General features: G+C 44.4%; 1 protein-coding gene across 3 annotated transcripts in view; it reads left to right on the forward strand.

Annotated features, from left to right (window-relative positions):
- The first annotated feature begins 5,591 nt into the window (after positions 1–5,591).
- mkxa (mohawk homeobox a) overlaps positions 5,592–16,919 on the forward strand; it is a 103,507-nt gene continuing 92,179 nt past the window's right edge. For 2 of the 3 annotated variants that reach the window (XR_011947711.1, XM_072508398.1), the window contains exons 1-3: positions 5,592–5,726; positions 7,295–7,537; positions 10,232–10,391. Coding sequence is in view for 2 of the 3 variants with exons in the window: in XM_072508398.1 (XP_072364499.1) it covers positions 7,362–7,537; positions 10,232–10,391 (336 nt within the window). In the remaining variant the exon portion in view is untranslated. Of the gene's footprint in view, positions 5,727–5,993; positions 6,080–7,294; positions 7,538–10,231; positions 10,392–16,919 lie in introns of those variants that run through there. The other variant, XM_072508399.1, reaches the window with a different exon arrangement.

The following is a 16,919-nucleotide window of genomic DNA, read 5'->3' on the forward strand; positions in this document are numbered from 1 at the left end:
TAGAGGACAAATCACCTCAGTGCCATCTATTTCTCCCAGCAGCATTTCAGAACTAAAAGAAATCGGTATTTATCCCTTCACAATCAGCAAGTTGCGTGTGGATAGGGGGACAATAAAATGTTTTCTTTTTAACTGAAATTTGTGTGGGGATAAATAAATCAGTATTGCCCAAATGTTTCTCAGTTCACAGAGCATATTAACCAACCATGGAAAAATGGGGAGAGAGCCAGTGTCCAGTTTCCCAATCTGTGTGTTCCTTTCTTGGTATCTATTATAGCTTCCCTACATATATGGAAACTAAGGAATTGTACTCTCAGAGCGAAATGCAACTTAATGATTAAAACACTGGAGTTCAGGGTCATTCAAACCTGTGATATTCCAATTGTAACATTGAAATAAAACAATGCAGAGAAGCACATGCTGAATCTTGGCGATTAATTCACATTGGGGCAGCACGGTGCACAGTGGTTAGCACTATGTCTTCACAGCACCAGGGCCCCAGGTTCGATCCCCAGCTTGGGCCTCCCTGTATCTGCGTGGGTTTCCTCCGGGTGCTCCGGGTTCCTCCACAAGTCCCGAAAGAGGTGCTGCTAGGTAATTTGGACATTCTGAATTCTCCCTCTGTGTACCCGAACAGGCGCCGGAATGTGGCGACTAGGGGCGTTTCACAGTAACTTCATTGCAGTGTTAATGTAAACCTACATGTGACAATAAAGATTATTATTATAACTGCATTCACCGCACAATCTCACCAATCACCATTACCAGCGACTCGGGCTGGGACAACTCAATACCTGCAGGCAGCAATCTGCAGAAAGTCACGCATGACCAGATCCTTGAAGAACAGTGTCGGCTCCAAGCAGCACGAATCCGATCCATTCATGGAATTCCAGTCTACCAAAGCATTCTTATCCATTTCAGATCCAAGGATAATACTAAAGAGCAACACATGGAGCCAAGCATGTTCCTCTGATTAATCTTTCGTTTTAATATTCACCGGACGAAAGCAGTCAAAGCACCACCAAATTGGAAACTAAAGCGCTCTTATATTGCCTTGTGAACTCTTCGCTTTTATTCAGGTTTTCTTTTTCTTTTCCTTCATGAATTGTCAAGGTTTTATAATTGGCTATGCAGAAATTATTCGAGACTGGTGACTCTTGTCAGAGTAATTATTCCGATTCATTGCATTGCAATGAAAATATGAATGCATCTTTAAAACGTGATGGTGGCATCGGTCTGTCTCGGGAGACTGGCCTGGGCCCAGGATGTCTCCCTGCTGTACTGAACACCCTTTATTGTGGCTGCAGAAGCTGAATGGTCCATTTTAAAGCTTGCAAACTCTTACCGCCCCCCTCCCCCCCGTCCCGCACTTTAAAACTGAGTTGGTGTGCAAGTGTGCAATTAAGTATACAAATATAAAGAAAACTACTAATTGTGAAAACGGGAAAGCTCTACAGATACACATGGGAGGAAGCAGACGGGCTAGCAACACTGCAGTGAATACGATCTACAGCCGAATTCTTAACCAGTCTTGTTTTAACCCCCTTTACAGATGCTAACAGGCCTGCTGTGCATTCCAGGCATTTACTGAAATTGAATTTCAAATAAAGTGAAAACCTGCAGCTTTTTTTTTTAAGTGAACATGTTCATTAACTGATATAACATATCTTGTCTAATTTAAAAGCGATTTTGTGCAATTAAAAATTAAACGCCGCATAATCGCAGAGGCTGGGACGCATAGCAATCGCATAGATAGCACTGACCAGCTCGCTAATCGAGCCACTGACATGTTGATGATGTTCCAGTTTTATTTTCTCGTGGTTATTTCATAGTCAAACAAGCAATCAAAAATCAAACAGCACGGCCAATGGAAGATAGGAATTCACGTCCCAAATCTGAGAATGGGGTCCATGTGGCTTCAGTCCCATTACACGAGGACAGCATTTTATGTCCAGATCATAAATCTGAATCTAAAGGGGTGGTTCCCGTCCCGCCAAGGCAGAATCCAGCACGATTGCAGCGTGGATTCACCCGGCAAGACATGTTCTCACTCCCAACCATTGTAACACAATACCTCTCCCAGGCACCGCTCTGAGATAGAAACACTCGCCTTTTATATCAGCTGATTTTCTTACTAAATACGGCATTCTAGTTTATTAAACTGATTATCAAAATGCCAGATTTATGTCGGCAATAAAATATTTTTTTAAACACAGCGAGTGGCACAATGTAAAAAGACACCCATGTTAGCCGCAAAGACACAGCGCGCCCCAGTTCTGGCAGAACTATCTCACTGCACCCAGCTCTCTGAGGTCAGACCATCCCAAGTTTGTAAATATGACATTTCACCGTTTAAATCAACCCCCGGTTACCGCGTAAGAAGCTCCTGCTTTGAGTACTATCCACCTCCTCTGAAATAACTCGATATGAAACAATCTAAACTATTCTGCTGAGCGCTGCCGGGTGTCGCTAAATCCATTCCAGGTGCAAAAGAAGGAGGTCGTCGCGTGTCCAGATAATCCCCATCGCGTGTGTGTATGTGTGTTTGGGGGGGGGGGGGGGGGGGGGGGGAGCAAATCCAAGGAGCGACCAGTGATGGGGTGGACAACACACCTTTCATTTGGTTCATTAATCCAAGTGGCAGAAACCTTCCACTGGATGCGAGTGAAAAAGTTGGAAAAGAACATGCGACCGAGCTCCGACCACCCCGTTCAGTTTCGCGTGTACAGCTCCGTTTTTACAAACTCATACAGATATACTCAGCTTTAGATTATTCCTGTAAGAGCTGGACAAAGCGTTATCAAGTTCTCCCGTGATTCTATTTAACAAGCCCGGAAAATAAACCCGATGTTTATTCAGCAGATGCCTGTTTATTGTTGTTGCATCAAACGGCAACCAATCCCGTTACTAAACTGAATCCCCAAAGTGTAAACATTGGCCAGCTTGCAGCCCAGTGACCGCGGGTTCACAACCTGTCCTTTCAATGACAGTCTGCACCCCACCCCCTTCCAAAACAAAATACCACCTTTCTGCAATAACATGGTTCACACTTTCCTGGTGACCCTACTGAAGTGACAACTGATGAAAAGTTATATATTTATTTAGTGTTGCACTTAACCCGGTTGACTCAAGAACCCACGGTGATGGCTAGTATTGTTTAAATAAATAGGAAGGTTTTTTAAAAAATTCAACAAAAGAACATTGCACAATTAAATTGTCCACCTCTAGCCCCAGCCCTGCCACATCAGCAGCCGATTTACACCGATTATCCCCCGCCCCCACCAAACCTCTTTTGTTCCTAAAGACTCAGGGGCACCGTTCATCAAAATATGCATCAACCTCTATCTTCGCGTTGCCAACATTCATGGGCACTTGAAATTAACAAAATTAAACGAGGGCTGAAAGTGGGAAAGGGAGTGAATTCTACCTATCGGCGGTGCCCCAAGTGAGGGTGGCTGAGGGGCAGCAGGCGGGCATCATTCAAAATAGGGAAGCGGAGGGGTAAATGTCAAAACAACACCGAGAGGGGCGGGATTTATCAGAGTATATCACCTCCAAATATGAGGTGATTTTTAATACGGTACGTGGTGATGCTGGTGTTTCAATACTGATACCGCCTCCCATTATATTTCATTCACACTGTCACTGCTGTTTCGAATAGTTTTTACCCCTAAGACCACGAAGATTTGAATATATTAATTTTCCGACTCTTTTTCTGAGGGTGACCCCTAAATCATCCCTGATAGCATCGTCTCTGGATATACATTTTTTTCCTGCAAGAAGGGTATTCTGAATTAACCGAGAGGCGCTGATCACACATGTCCATCTGTAAGGTGCAGGTTTACAAAATAATAGATACACTCAGTTTTAGATTATTCCTGTGTGTTCGCAAAGGTGGAGGTGACACAGTTCCTTCGCTTTTTATGTGTGAAGTGCTGACGGACCTGCTGTGCGCTTCCAGTGTTTCTGTTCTTGAAGCATTTCACACTCGGGCTGCGGTACGTTTTGCAGTGACTTCACCGGGTGGCTAACCGCAGCAGTCACGTTAGCCGCTGTGCACAGACCCCAGCCCTGTGAGAAACTCCATCATTTCTTCCACCATCATCATGGGGACTCAGTTGGACTCAGTTAAATGTCTCGTGTAAAAATAAGGTAAAATTTAGATGAACGGTTACACTCAGCGCTTGCAGATCATTCAAGAACATTCTTGTTCTCCAGAATGCCAAATAGATTGTCCACACGATATTTTTTTTATCAGGAGAACTGTGAAGGTTCTGCCTGCTTTTGACCACCGATCAGTAAAGATTAGTGCACGGAGGATGTAACATTGGATTCGTTTAATGTCGCTGAGATAACTAATAGTTTTACAGCACAAAACGCGGCTCCTCAGCCATTCATGTCTGTGCTAGCCATCAAGCACCTATCCTAATCCCATTTCCAGCACTTGGTCCGTAAGACCTTGTTCAATATTATTTGTTCAAGCTATTTAACCTGACCCAACCCAATAAGATTACACAATTTTATACGGCAACCTCGATCCAATCTTGCTTTCGACAATTATTTGGTATCCAATATTATTTTTTTTAATGCCCGTGGTTTATTCAACGAATGGAATAAACAAAATAGCTGCCTATTCACGCTGAAAAAAAATATGTGATGCTGATCGAACACATTTCATTTCAAAATGATAATGTTAAACACTCGATTTGGAATCGACTTCTGATTGCGAAAATTCAGCTTTGTGTTTGTAAGTGTGTTAATTGTTACACGCGCTTTGCTCTTTGATCATGCGCCGAATCTAACTATTGTCAATGTTCTGAGTTTTATTTACGGTTCAGTTTTATATGAGAGCAATCTTCTTGCAAGAGAATCAATCCAATTGAAAGATAACCCAGCTGCCCAAGATGTTTGAGAGCCCCGCGTGTTGTGATGCATACACAAGGCGTATTACATACGAAATCCTACCATTCATATTCCAATTAATTTAAATTCAATTAAAACGGATTTTCCCGAATGAACATCGTCTTGGATAATTTACACTGAAATGCAGATGCTATCTTGTCCTTTAATGAGGATAAATATATGTTATATTATATACATATATGTATGGAGAGGTGGGCAAAAAGGAATTGTGACCGGAAATATGAATCAGGGGTAAATTTACGACAAAATAACATTATTGCAAACTTTGTGATAAAGTGAGCGTGAAATATGTGTTGGGAAATCCAATCCAGTTGATGTTATCCATGTGAATTCCTGGATGATAGGATATTATCGAAAACATGAATGAATATATTTTCAATGCTGCATTTGACGGAGGAAAATGGAACGCAAAATGCACCAGGTCACTTTATTTAGAAAAGGAAATGTTCTTGCCTGAAATGAAATAAGCGCGCGCTATATTTAGGAGTGGGCGAACAGGATCGTGTAAAACAGGCAGAGGCAGCCTCCCTCAGCACCTTCCCGGAACCTGTGTAATGCAGTCAGTCTATGTTCACAGACTGGGCAAAGCAGCTGGGAAACATGGTCAGTGCTGTTTATTCAGGTTCCGGGGTCTGGGCTGCCATCAGGGTAAATAGGAGAGAGGCGAGCGTGGTTCGTGCGGTTTCACTTCAGTCTGACTGACAAGCGATGTGAAATGGGAATGCAAATGCACACAGGAGCTGGAATACTACTCAGTCTTATCGCTTTACCTCACTGACCGGATCCTTCCAAAACCAAACCAGGTACATTCACTGCTTCGCACTAGTGCTTGTTGGTGGAATACTAACTCAGAGACAACCTCGGCTGTCAACAAAACAACAAAGCATGTTCTCGGTCGGATTTGTTTATATTGGTGAGAAGGTGGTGCGGGTCTGTTGGATCCCTTTGGATCCTGTTCCATTTCACAGGGTTGACCCGAATCGGTGTGTGTGTGGGCGGGGGGCGGGGATGTTCGCAGGACGGCGGATAAGTTTTGCGCAAGTTGTTTGCTGACCGCATGCTGAGTGGGAGTTGGGGCTGGGCAGCTGTCTGCGGGCTCGCTTGCGGTTTAAAAATCTTATCAACATCTCAGCTGCCGACTGCTCAATAAGGCAAGGTACAGCTTTCGAAACGCGCGATTTATATTCTCTGTTCTCAGTCAAGGGAAAGGGGGTCACTCCCCCAGTAGTGGAACATCCCCCCCCCCCCCCCACCCCCATTTTAATCCGAGAGATTGGGTTATTGAAAGGAGCTCAGTGGAGCCGCTCGGATGAGGATGTCAATGCGGAGCCGCAGGTGAGAGACAGGCTGTGCAGCGACAATTGGACCATTTTACTGATCAGACACACACACACGTGCTGGGTCTTTTCTCACTGTCTGAAAGCTATTCCCTGAGGTAATCCCAGAGGGAGACACACACACAATGAATCGGAATTCTCTGGAAACATTGACAGGCTAAGTAAACACTCCCCACCCCACAGAGCCGGGCTGTGGTACATGGGAAATGTCTGTTCTCCGCCTCGTTCAGATGCGCTGTAATATCTAACAGCCCATTCTGAATGGAAGCTCTGTCTGGATCAGCACCCGCGCTGCCTCCTAACACACACGTAAGAAACATTAATCATTAAAAGCGTTTCTATTAATGTGTCCACAAGGCACCAGTCGTCCTAAAAACCAGCCTGCGCGGATGTCCCGGGAGTTTACTGTTTACTTCAAACCTTTAAATGTCTACTTGGCTTCGCGAGGCAAGTTTTGACTGCTCCGGAGTCCCAGTGCAGTAAAGCGAGCAGTTAAGGACAAGATGGAAAGCGGACGGGCCTCTGGACTGTAATGCTGCAGAGTGGCCTATTAAAACTTTTCTTTCTCTCTTGTTTCCACTTGTTTATGTGTCTGTATCCTCAGATAACAGGCCGTAGGATATTAGTCTGGCCGATACTGGGGGGAAATGTTCCAACAAATTCTATTTTTTTTTACAAATAGAACTGAACTAATTTTTTAATCGTAACCTGGGGATTCTCAGCGGGTGATCGAGGTATGAAATGTCGCTAAAAGCCTTTTCATCTGCAGATTTCCTTTCGCTCTTTAACCTAGCGGATGGCGCGCGTATTCTGAGGGGTGTAAACAACACGATGTAGAAAAACAAACTCTCATTTGCTGGTGAAAGTGAATAACACGAGTATTCACTATGAATGGTCTGCATTTTGTCTATTTTGGCACATGGCCGGTTCCTTCCCCTGTGCATGGGATTTTATTTCGCCTTCATTTACTTGGCAACGAGGGTTGAGTTTTTGTTTTTGAAGTAACCTACGATTCTTTTAACCTTTGCCTCCAGTAAACCAGGTCCCATCTCCAAATCACGACACTTTCACCTGTTCGTGAGACTGACACTGGAACGCAGAATGATGAACACCATTGTGTTTAATAAATTTACCAACCAAGTCCTTTTCGAAGAAAAGGCCAATGAGGTTGAGAGGAACAGCAGGACCTATATGGAGGTGATGGAGGAGCAGCACCAGGAGCTGATGATGCCGGATAGTCCCTCTGGTGGAAGCCAGAGGGGCCTGCGACACAGAAGGTCTGGGAATATCTCTTTCAGTTTTGTATTAGTGTGTGTGTTTAACCAGTGTCTGGGGAAAGAAGTGGTTTTGCAGAATTGTACAGCGTACTCACACCTCCTCCGTGCAATGACCCTTAGATACAATGACATCGGGGTAATTGAAATTGTGTTTTGTCAGTAAGCAGTCCGCTTCTTCTCCTAAATAGTGGGGAAACATCCCCAAAACAGGACTGGGTGCATGCATTGTGTAGAGAAAGTGCAGCAGACGGCGTGGGGTACAGTATCTGTATGGTAATCTGCCGCACATGTGCATGAGATTTCAAACAAAACATTCCTGGCTTCGACACGTTTGACAGTTACGTTGAAACCATCTTTCTGGAGATGTGATCAGCAGTTACTGATCATGTCGGCACCATTACTAGTATTAATAATCAGTAAACGTCTGCCGTCCGCCTCATTTTACCATTCGAAACAATCGTTCTATTAACAAAACTCAAGTGATTTGAAGACATTCAAATTACCCGTTCATACTTTTGTTAATAAATATACTCCAGGATTGTGAACCTATTATTGTTTTTTTTTTGTACTGCCTCATTACATCAGGCATTCAAACAAATGCAACACGATAGAAGAGTGTAAATAGCAATTACATTTAACTCTTAGGATCTCAAACCTGCAACAGCCTCACAGGTAAAACTTCAAAACAATTCAAGGGTAATCAGATATCATATGTACACACACATGCATTGTATATATATGTACACACATGTGCTTGGTATATATACGTACACACACGTGCATGGTATCAGATATATGTACATACAAATATACATATATGGATACATTTAAATCAATGTTATATATGGTAGACATGTTGTCACTGATTTATATGTTTGTGTTTAAATTATCTCAAATTCCAACGACACAAACAAATCACAAATTTTAAAACAAAAGTTTCAGTGACAATCATTATGGGTTTCACGAAATTTGATGTATTTTGATTCAAAGGAGATTATATGTTTTATAGTACTGTGTTCACGAAATAATGTTTCCAGGAGGAGCGAGATAGAAATCCATCTCAGCCACAAACAGCAAACAGTTGTGACCTTGAGTATTTATCAGGTAGCAAGGTGCCTGGTGACAAGTGGTCAGGAATGTGGATTGAGAAAGTTTAGCAATACCGCGACAGCCTGGCAGTGTTCAAGGGAATGCGAGTCAGAAGAATCATCACCAAGCCAGCCACAATACAAGTGTCTCTAACAACTGGAAATGGTGCCTTCGGCTCCACAGCGACATCTACAGCACTCAGCTTGGATGACATATTGCAGCAGACACGATTCACATCATGTCCTTGGGCTGCGGAGTGTCTCCAGGCACTACAAATCCGCCTACTAATCACGCACAGTGCTCACATACACATACCCATAATATTGTAGTATTGTATCAGTACCAGTAAGGGAATCAGGGATTATGGGGATAAAGCGGGAAAGTGGAATTGAGGATTATCAGAGCAGATTAGTAGTGATTTCAACAGGCACGACAGCATATGTGGAGAGAGATCGGAGCTAACCTTTCGTCCCAAAGAGATTTGACAAAGAGTCATCCAGACTTGAAACGTTAGCTCTGATTTCCTGGTCATTAGCACATCACCACTGGTGGGATCTTACCATACACTTATCTCAGTGATGACGTTTCACAACGAATCATTGGCTGTAAAAGGCTGAGGAAAAGAGCTATATCGATGCGAGTCATTCTGTCCACGATGCGAGCTTTGCTGATGGACTTACACAGAACCCAGCGACCTGCACCAACTAAGAACGGAAAAGGCTTCATTTATACAAGAGTCTTGTCGGGTCTCTGAGAAACCTCCCAGGCGCTTCAGCTGAAACGAATTTGAAATACTTCTAACCCCAGCTCGGACCAGCTGGGCTGAATGGCCTGTTTGTGTTGAAATTCAGTGTAACTCTAGAACAATACCTGTGCATTGAGCACAGAAAAACCTCGCTGAGAATGCGGCCTCCCTCTCTCCCAACGCTCAGGAACATTCCCGCCTGTTTCAGATCCATTACTAAAGTGAATGTTCTTTCAAAATCACCAGAAACACGATAAACATGTTTTTAATCAAACCTGACTCCGCTTTAATTGTACAGTTGTATTATAGTGCCAATTCATTGTCGCTCGGGGTTAGATTTTGATGTTATTTCTGAGATGCGCTTTCTGCGATAAAGTAAGATGAAAAATGTTTAAAATTGCATACTTTTCTGTCCATTCTTCCCTCAAACAAAGTGGGCGTTTTGTTTAACACTGGCCGAAAGGCAGGTGTTCAATCGCCTTGTGTGCAGTTATTTACACATGAGTGTTGCTAACTAAGAGGTTATGGCGAGGTGACTGATTTCAGAAAAATAACAGCAACGCCCAGCACCATCGCCCACTCATGGCCCAACAATTATAAAAATAAATTACCGCGGATGCTGGAATCCGAAACAAAAATAGAAAATACTGCACAATATCAGCAATGACAAAGAGTCATCCAGACTCGAAAGTTAGCTCCCTTTTCTCTCCACAGAAGCTGCCAGACTTGCTGAGATTGTCCAGAGTTTTCTGGTTTGGGCCCCAATAATTGTATCATTTTCAGAGGAATAGCTGCGTCGGCTGACTTGGAAGGGGTGGTATTTTTTATTGATTGAAACTTGTATCTTGGACTGTCTGTAGCTCTCGGCAGGGTGGAGGAAAGGTGAGGCACAAACGACAGGCCCTACAGGATATGGCTCGTCCCTTGAAACAATGGCTTTACAAACACCGGGACAATCCCTACCCAACCAAAACCGAGAAGATTCTCCTGGCACTCGGATCCCAGATGACCCTGGTACAAGTAAGGTTGCTTTCTTACTGGATACAATATACCTGTATATTATTTTCCCGATGTCTCTCCTTCAGTACGCGTGACTCCCAGGATTCCATCAGTGCCTCGTTTTTTTAAAAAAAAGTGTCAATTCGCTGACCTGATAATAAACTCCAAACACACTAATTACAACACCCCGTCTGCACTGTAACTGCAAGGACTGTTGTTTTAACCTTGCGCTGAAAATGCAGGAAGCAAGCAGTTTTATTTAAGGCGTTTTTGAAATCATAGTTGAAATTGAAATGTTTCGTGTATTGAACTCGCCCCGACTGGAAGTTGAAATGATCTCTAATAAGCCAGTGCGAAGGAAGCTGGTTTAATGGATTTAATTCCTCACTCACAGGGGGATTTGAATGCAAATACATTTCAGGTTATAGATCGATATGGCGACAATTTATGTGTGTGTGTGTTTTGAGGCATTCAGAAAAGGTTCAATGATGAACTAGGGTTCGATGTTTAAACTGGGAAATGCGATACTTACCCAGATACACATTCATCTAACAGGTTTAAATCTCGAACCCTGGTGCCGTTTTTCAGTTTATTTCTGATCAAGTCTATTCCAACATTCCTTGTGTTGACAAGAATATCTGAAACGTCTTTGTAATGTGACACGGTCTAGTTTAAGTTGATATTCTGCTCCCAAAGACACCTTTTCACACCCTGCTACAGTAATATTTCACTATGACCACTATCTGCAGCTCGATACACAATGTATTAAAAGGACCCAGACTATTAAATTACAATTTGTTCTAAAAAATGAGCAAGAGGTCCAGCGAGCGAAGTGGAAGAATGAACACGCGCCCATTCATAAAACCAAATAGTTTATTGTAATATTGCTCACAGTTGACCCTGTTAATTTCCATATCCACTGATCTTCCTAGTGTTACTATTGGTGTTAATACATGTGATCTTACTGCTAACGGATAGTAAACTGCTCCGCATTTGACCCAATACCAATTAAAATATTTTCTGGGCCATTTTCCTCTTCTTGACGCTGACTACATGCATTTTCATCCATCCTTCTGAAACCATCGCACCGCCGAACATGTTTTAGGCCACCGCAGTTAGGAATATAGCGAATAAAATAACATTTTAACTAACCATTCACCCGCCCAATGAAAGTACTAGGCAAACCATTGATGGGTTGGGCAGCAATATACATTGCCTTTTGACTGTGAAGGGTTTAGGACGGACTGCCTTACAGAGCGCCAAGAGTTTCTAAACATCGTGATGATCAAGGTGACTCAAAACAGTTAACATCACCACAGCTCCTGGATGTGACATGAATTAAATTATGTGATGTTTTTATAAATATTGAATAGTGATATTAAATCAGTTGAGGTTTCTCAGCTAGAATCTCGGGAAATGACTTTTGCATTGCCCTCTACTGTCCGTCTGACTTCGATTTGATGGTATTTGCCCCTCATTTATTCGCTCGCTTTCCTCACTCCAGTTTTAGGGAATGGGGTGGTTAATTGGGTCAATGCCATCCCGGCTCTTTCTTCTAGTCTTTCCCTTGACTTCTACACAACGGTCATCTCAGTGAGTTCATGGAGATGGCGGCTCCTCTGGGATAATTCTGTGTTTTTCAAGGTGGTCTGGCGGTGCACAGCTGGGTAGCACTGGCTGCAGCAGCTCTGGCTGTGCAGAGCTTGGGTAACACTGGCAGCAGCAGCTCTGGGGGTTCAGAGTTCGATAACACTGGCTGCAGCAGCTCTGGCTGTGCAGATCTCGGGTAGCAGTGGATGCAGCAGCTCTGGCTGTGCAGAGCTCGGGTAGCACTGGCAGCAGCAGCTCTGGGGGTTCAGAGTTCGATAACACTGGCTGCAGCAGCTCTGGCTGTGCAGATCTCGGGTAGCAGTGGATGCAGCAGCTCTGGCTGTGCAGAGCTCGGGTAACACTGGCAGCAGCAGCTCTGGTTGTGCAGAGCTCGGCAACACTGGCAGCAGCACCTCTGGTCGTGCAGAGGTCAGGTAGCACTGGCAGCAGCAGCTCTGGCCCTGCAGAGCTCAGGTAGCACTGGCTGCAGCAGCTCTGGCTGTGCAGTGCTCGGGTAGCACTGGCAGCAGCAGCTCTGGCCCTGCAGAGCTCAGGTAGCACTGGCTGCAGCAGCTCTGGCTGTGCAGTGCTCGGGTAGCACTGCCTGCGGCAGCTCTGGCCCTGCAGAGCTCAGGTAGCACTGGCTGCAGCAGCTCTGGCTGTGCAGTGCTCTGGTAGCACTGCCTGCGGCAGCTCTGGCCCCGCAGATCTCGGGTAACACTGGCAGCAGCTGCTCTGGCTGTGTAGAGCTCGGCAGCACTGGCTGCAGCAGCTCTAGTTGTACAGAGCTCGGTACCACTGGCTGCAGCAGCTCTGGCTGCGCAGAGCTCGGTAGCACTGGCTGCAGCAGCTCTGGCTGCGCAGAGCTCGGTAACACTGGCTGCAGCAGCTCTGGCTGTGCAGAGCTCGGTAGCACTGGCTGCAGCAGCTTGACGCTGGGTCCAAACGAGAACAGAGGCCGCAGGCAAATCTCAGCATCCTCTGGCCTTGGTTCGGATTCCAGCATCCGTCGTATTTTGCTTATTGAAAAAAACATTCATGGGAGAAGTTCGTCAGAAATTCCGTACACTTACGTGTTTTCCTATAATTAAAAAACAATTAGGCACAAGTGTTACGATGTTGCAAATAGCACCTTGGATTCTGGTGAACTAGTGTAACTGAAGTGCCTTGACAGTCTGTATCTCTGCCCGGAGCTGTCCATCTGGTGGAGCCGGCGCAGAGGGATTTACGCAGTGTCCCACATCCAGCAGCTTGCAAAAGAAGCTGCCCGGCGGCCTGACCGGGGAGCACCCTGTCCTGTCACTGCCTCCACACTGGGCTGGGAAATACAGAGACAAGAGTCACATTTTAATGTTAAAGCAATCGCCAAAACTGCTGATTGCAAACCAGGATGGACAGATTTAGTGACTTTGAGGGATGGAAAGAGAAACAATGTCCGTTATTCCCTTTTATTGATAGTCTGTTTACGCAGGTGCTCGGGGACGTATATCAATAATATTTATGTGAAAGTAATGTTCCTGTATAAGCTAGCAATCAAAACAGGCAAAGAAAAACATAGTAGTAGCCCGCTGCCCGTCACCCCATTCCTAGATCAATCATTACATTCAGCAATGAAATGTTTACTTAATAACGCTGTAAATGTCACGATGGATACTTTTGCTAATGTATCACTTAATAATCGCCAATGTCAACTGCTTAAAACACTCCAGTTTCCTTGTATTCAGAGCACTGAATTGCAGCTAATTTTATTTATCGTAATACACTGTTGCATTGAAGCAGTTTGAAAACTAGGATCATACAACAGCAATGCTCAGACAAATATATAATTATCTGCTCCTTGTTATACTGCCATTTCCTCCTCAACACACACCCAAAGCTAATTGGATTGGATTTGTTTATTGTCACGTGTACCAAGGTACAGTGAAAACTATTTTTCTGCGAGCAGCTCAACAGATCATTAAGTACATGGGAAGAAAAGGGAATAAAAGAAAATACATAATAGGGCAACACAAGGTACACAATGTAACCACATAAGCACCAGCATCGGGTGAAACATACAGAGTTTGGGTTAATGAGGTCAGTCCATAAGAGGGTCATTTAGGAGTCATAACAGCGGGGAAGAAGCTGTTTTTGAGTCTGTTTGTGCGTGTTCTCAGGCTTCTGTATCTCCTGCCCGATGGAAGAAGTTGGAAGAGTGAGTAAGCCGGGTGGGAGGGGTCTTTGATTATGCTGCCCGCTTTCCCCAGGCAGCGGGAGGTGTAGATGGAGTCAATGGATGGGAGGCAGGTTTGTGTGATGGACTGGGCGGTGTTCACGACTCTCTGAAGTTTCTTGCGGTCCTGGGCTGAGCAGTTGCCATACCAGGCTGTGATGCAGCCTGATAGGATGCTTTCTATGGTGCATCTGTAAAAGTTGGTAAGGGTTAATGTGGACATGCCAAATTTCCTTAGTTTCCTGAGGAAGTATAGGCGCTGTTGTGCTTTCTTGGTTGTAGTGTCGACATGGGTGGACCAGGACAGACTTTTGGGGATGTGCACCCCTAGGAATTTGAAACTGCTAACCATCTCTAACTCAGCCCATTGATGCTGACTGGGGTGTGTACAGTACTTTGCTTCCTGAAGTCAATGACCAGCTCTTTAGTTTTGCTGGCATTGAGGGAGAGATTGTTGTCGCTGCACCACTCCACTAGGTTCCCAATCTCCCTCCTGTATTCTGACTCATCGTTATTCGAGATCCGACCCACTATGGTCGTATTGTCAGCAAACTTGTAGATGGAGTTGGAACCAAATTTTGCCATGCAGTCATGTGTGCACAGGGAGTAGAGTAGGGGGTTAAGTACGCAGCCTTGCGGGCCCGCTATTGAGGACTATCGTGGAGGAGTTGTTGTTGTTCATTCTTACTGATTGTGGTCTGTTGGTCAGAAAATCAAGGACCCATTTGCAGAGTGGGGAGCCAAGTCCTAGGTTTTGGAGCTTTGATATGAGGTTGCCTGGGATTATGGTGTTGAAGGCGGAGCTGTAGTCAATAAATAGGAGTCTGATGTAGGAGTCCTTGTTGTCGAGATGCCCTAGGGATGAGTGTAGGGCCAGGAAAATGGTGTCTGCTGTGGACCTGTTGTGACAGTATGCAAATTGCAGTGGATCAAGGTGTTTTGGGAGTATGGAGGTGATGCGCTTCGTGATCAACCTCTCAAAGCACTTCATTACGACTGAAGTCAGGGCCACTGGAGGTAGTCATTGAGACATGTTGCCTGGTTTTTCATTGGCACCGGTATAATGGTGGTCTTCTTGAAGCAGGTGGGGACCTCGGGGTGGAGTAGGGACAGGTTAAAGATGTCCGCGAACACCTCTGCCAGCTGGTCCGCGCAGGCTCTGAGTGCACGACCAGGGATCCCGTCCGGGCCCGTCGCCTTCCGAGGGTTCACTTTCAGGAAGGCCGATCTGACTTCTGAAGCTGTGGTGGTGGGGGTATGGGTGTGTTATGGGCTGCTGGGGCACTCAACAGCGGATTGTTGGTTACCTGCTCGAACCGAGCATAGAATGCATTGAGTTCATCAGGGAGGGGTGCGCTGCTGCCGGAGATACTGCTTGGTTTCGCTTTGTAGCCCGTTATGTTGTTTAGTCAGGTTCACATGAGATTGCTGGCATAATGTCTGTCTTAAAATCAGACCATGAATTCACTACAGAAAGAAAATAATTTTAATGACAACAAAAGATCATTTTATACAATGTAGATTTGACGTTGCCCAAGATATTGGTATAATTTGATAGATTAATAAATATGTTTAATGTTGTCTTCAAGCAGCAGTTATTTAGTCTGAAGCCAGTGCCAGCTTCAGAGAGTCATAAGTTATTAATGCACTGCTTTAGGCTCAAGCTCGTTACAGTTCAATCTATGCAGGTTTAATATGTGTAGCGTTCCTCTTCTGGACTGGCTTTAATAACATAAAAGTTTGTTGTCTGCTGGATCATTGGAGACTTTATTAAAGAAAGGTTTTTTTGTAAGGGCCCCGAAGAATCCAGCACGAGTTTTAAGGATACAAAATAATAACGTTTATTTACTATAACAATATATACATAACAGTAGCAGTAACTTCCCTTGCTAACTTCTCCTTCCTCCTGGTTCCTGGACTGGCCAGCTTATTTATAGTAGGTGTTTCTCCGCCCCCCTCATTGGGGAAGTTCATACTCCCATAGGATTGTGGGATAGTCATTAGTCCCCAGCCAATCATCAGTAGGCAGGTTATAACAGGTTTGTAGAGATGTCTTTCCACCAGTTGCAGCTTCTGCTGCAATCAATGTGAAATCCAGGCAATGCGAGCCTATCCTCTCAATAAATACTGCAAAATAACCAGTCCATAAAGAGCCATTTCAGGAAGGTTGAACAGTCCAGTGAGAGACAGTAACAAATGTTCAGGTGTAACTGATACAGAAGTCGGCTTCCAGCAGTTCTTATAATTTCCCAAAAGTGATGTTTCTTTCTGAGTTCATTATCTTTGACTGATTTTCATATTTCCCCGCTGTAAATCTTTTGACAGCTGACAATTTAAACCAAATCCATTGGGTTCAGCATTTCTTTTAGCTAATCTTAAATCGCTCAATCCCACCCTTCCAGGATATCATTTTCATTCTTTATTACTTGCAATAATTGTGAAGACCCAGACTGGAGAGTATTGTGCAAATTCCACTTGGCTGTATTTTGTTTCACTTCCAGATCTAAGAATCTGTCTGTGGATGCCACACATGACGCCTTGCTTTAATACTTTTATAAGCTGGTTGTGCAATACTTTTTGCTTTGATGCGACACAGCTTTGACTCCAAGATATGCACAGAGAACAATTCAGTCTTGCAGGCTCCAAAACAAATCCTGCAACTAAGGAGTATTCAGTGTTAGAAATAAATTTAGTCCGTAATATTTTTTATTTGTTCAAGCGATATGGACATCGTTATCAAGGCAGCA

The sequence above is a fragment of the Scyliorhinus torazame genome, chromosome 6, assembly GCF_047496885.1.
Source record: "Scyliorhinus torazame isolate Kashiwa2021f chromosome 6, sScyTor2.1, whole genome shotgun sequence".
NCBI lineage: Eukaryota > Metazoa > Chordata > Chondrichthyes > Carcharhiniformes > Scyliorhinidae > Scyliorhinus > Scyliorhinus torazame.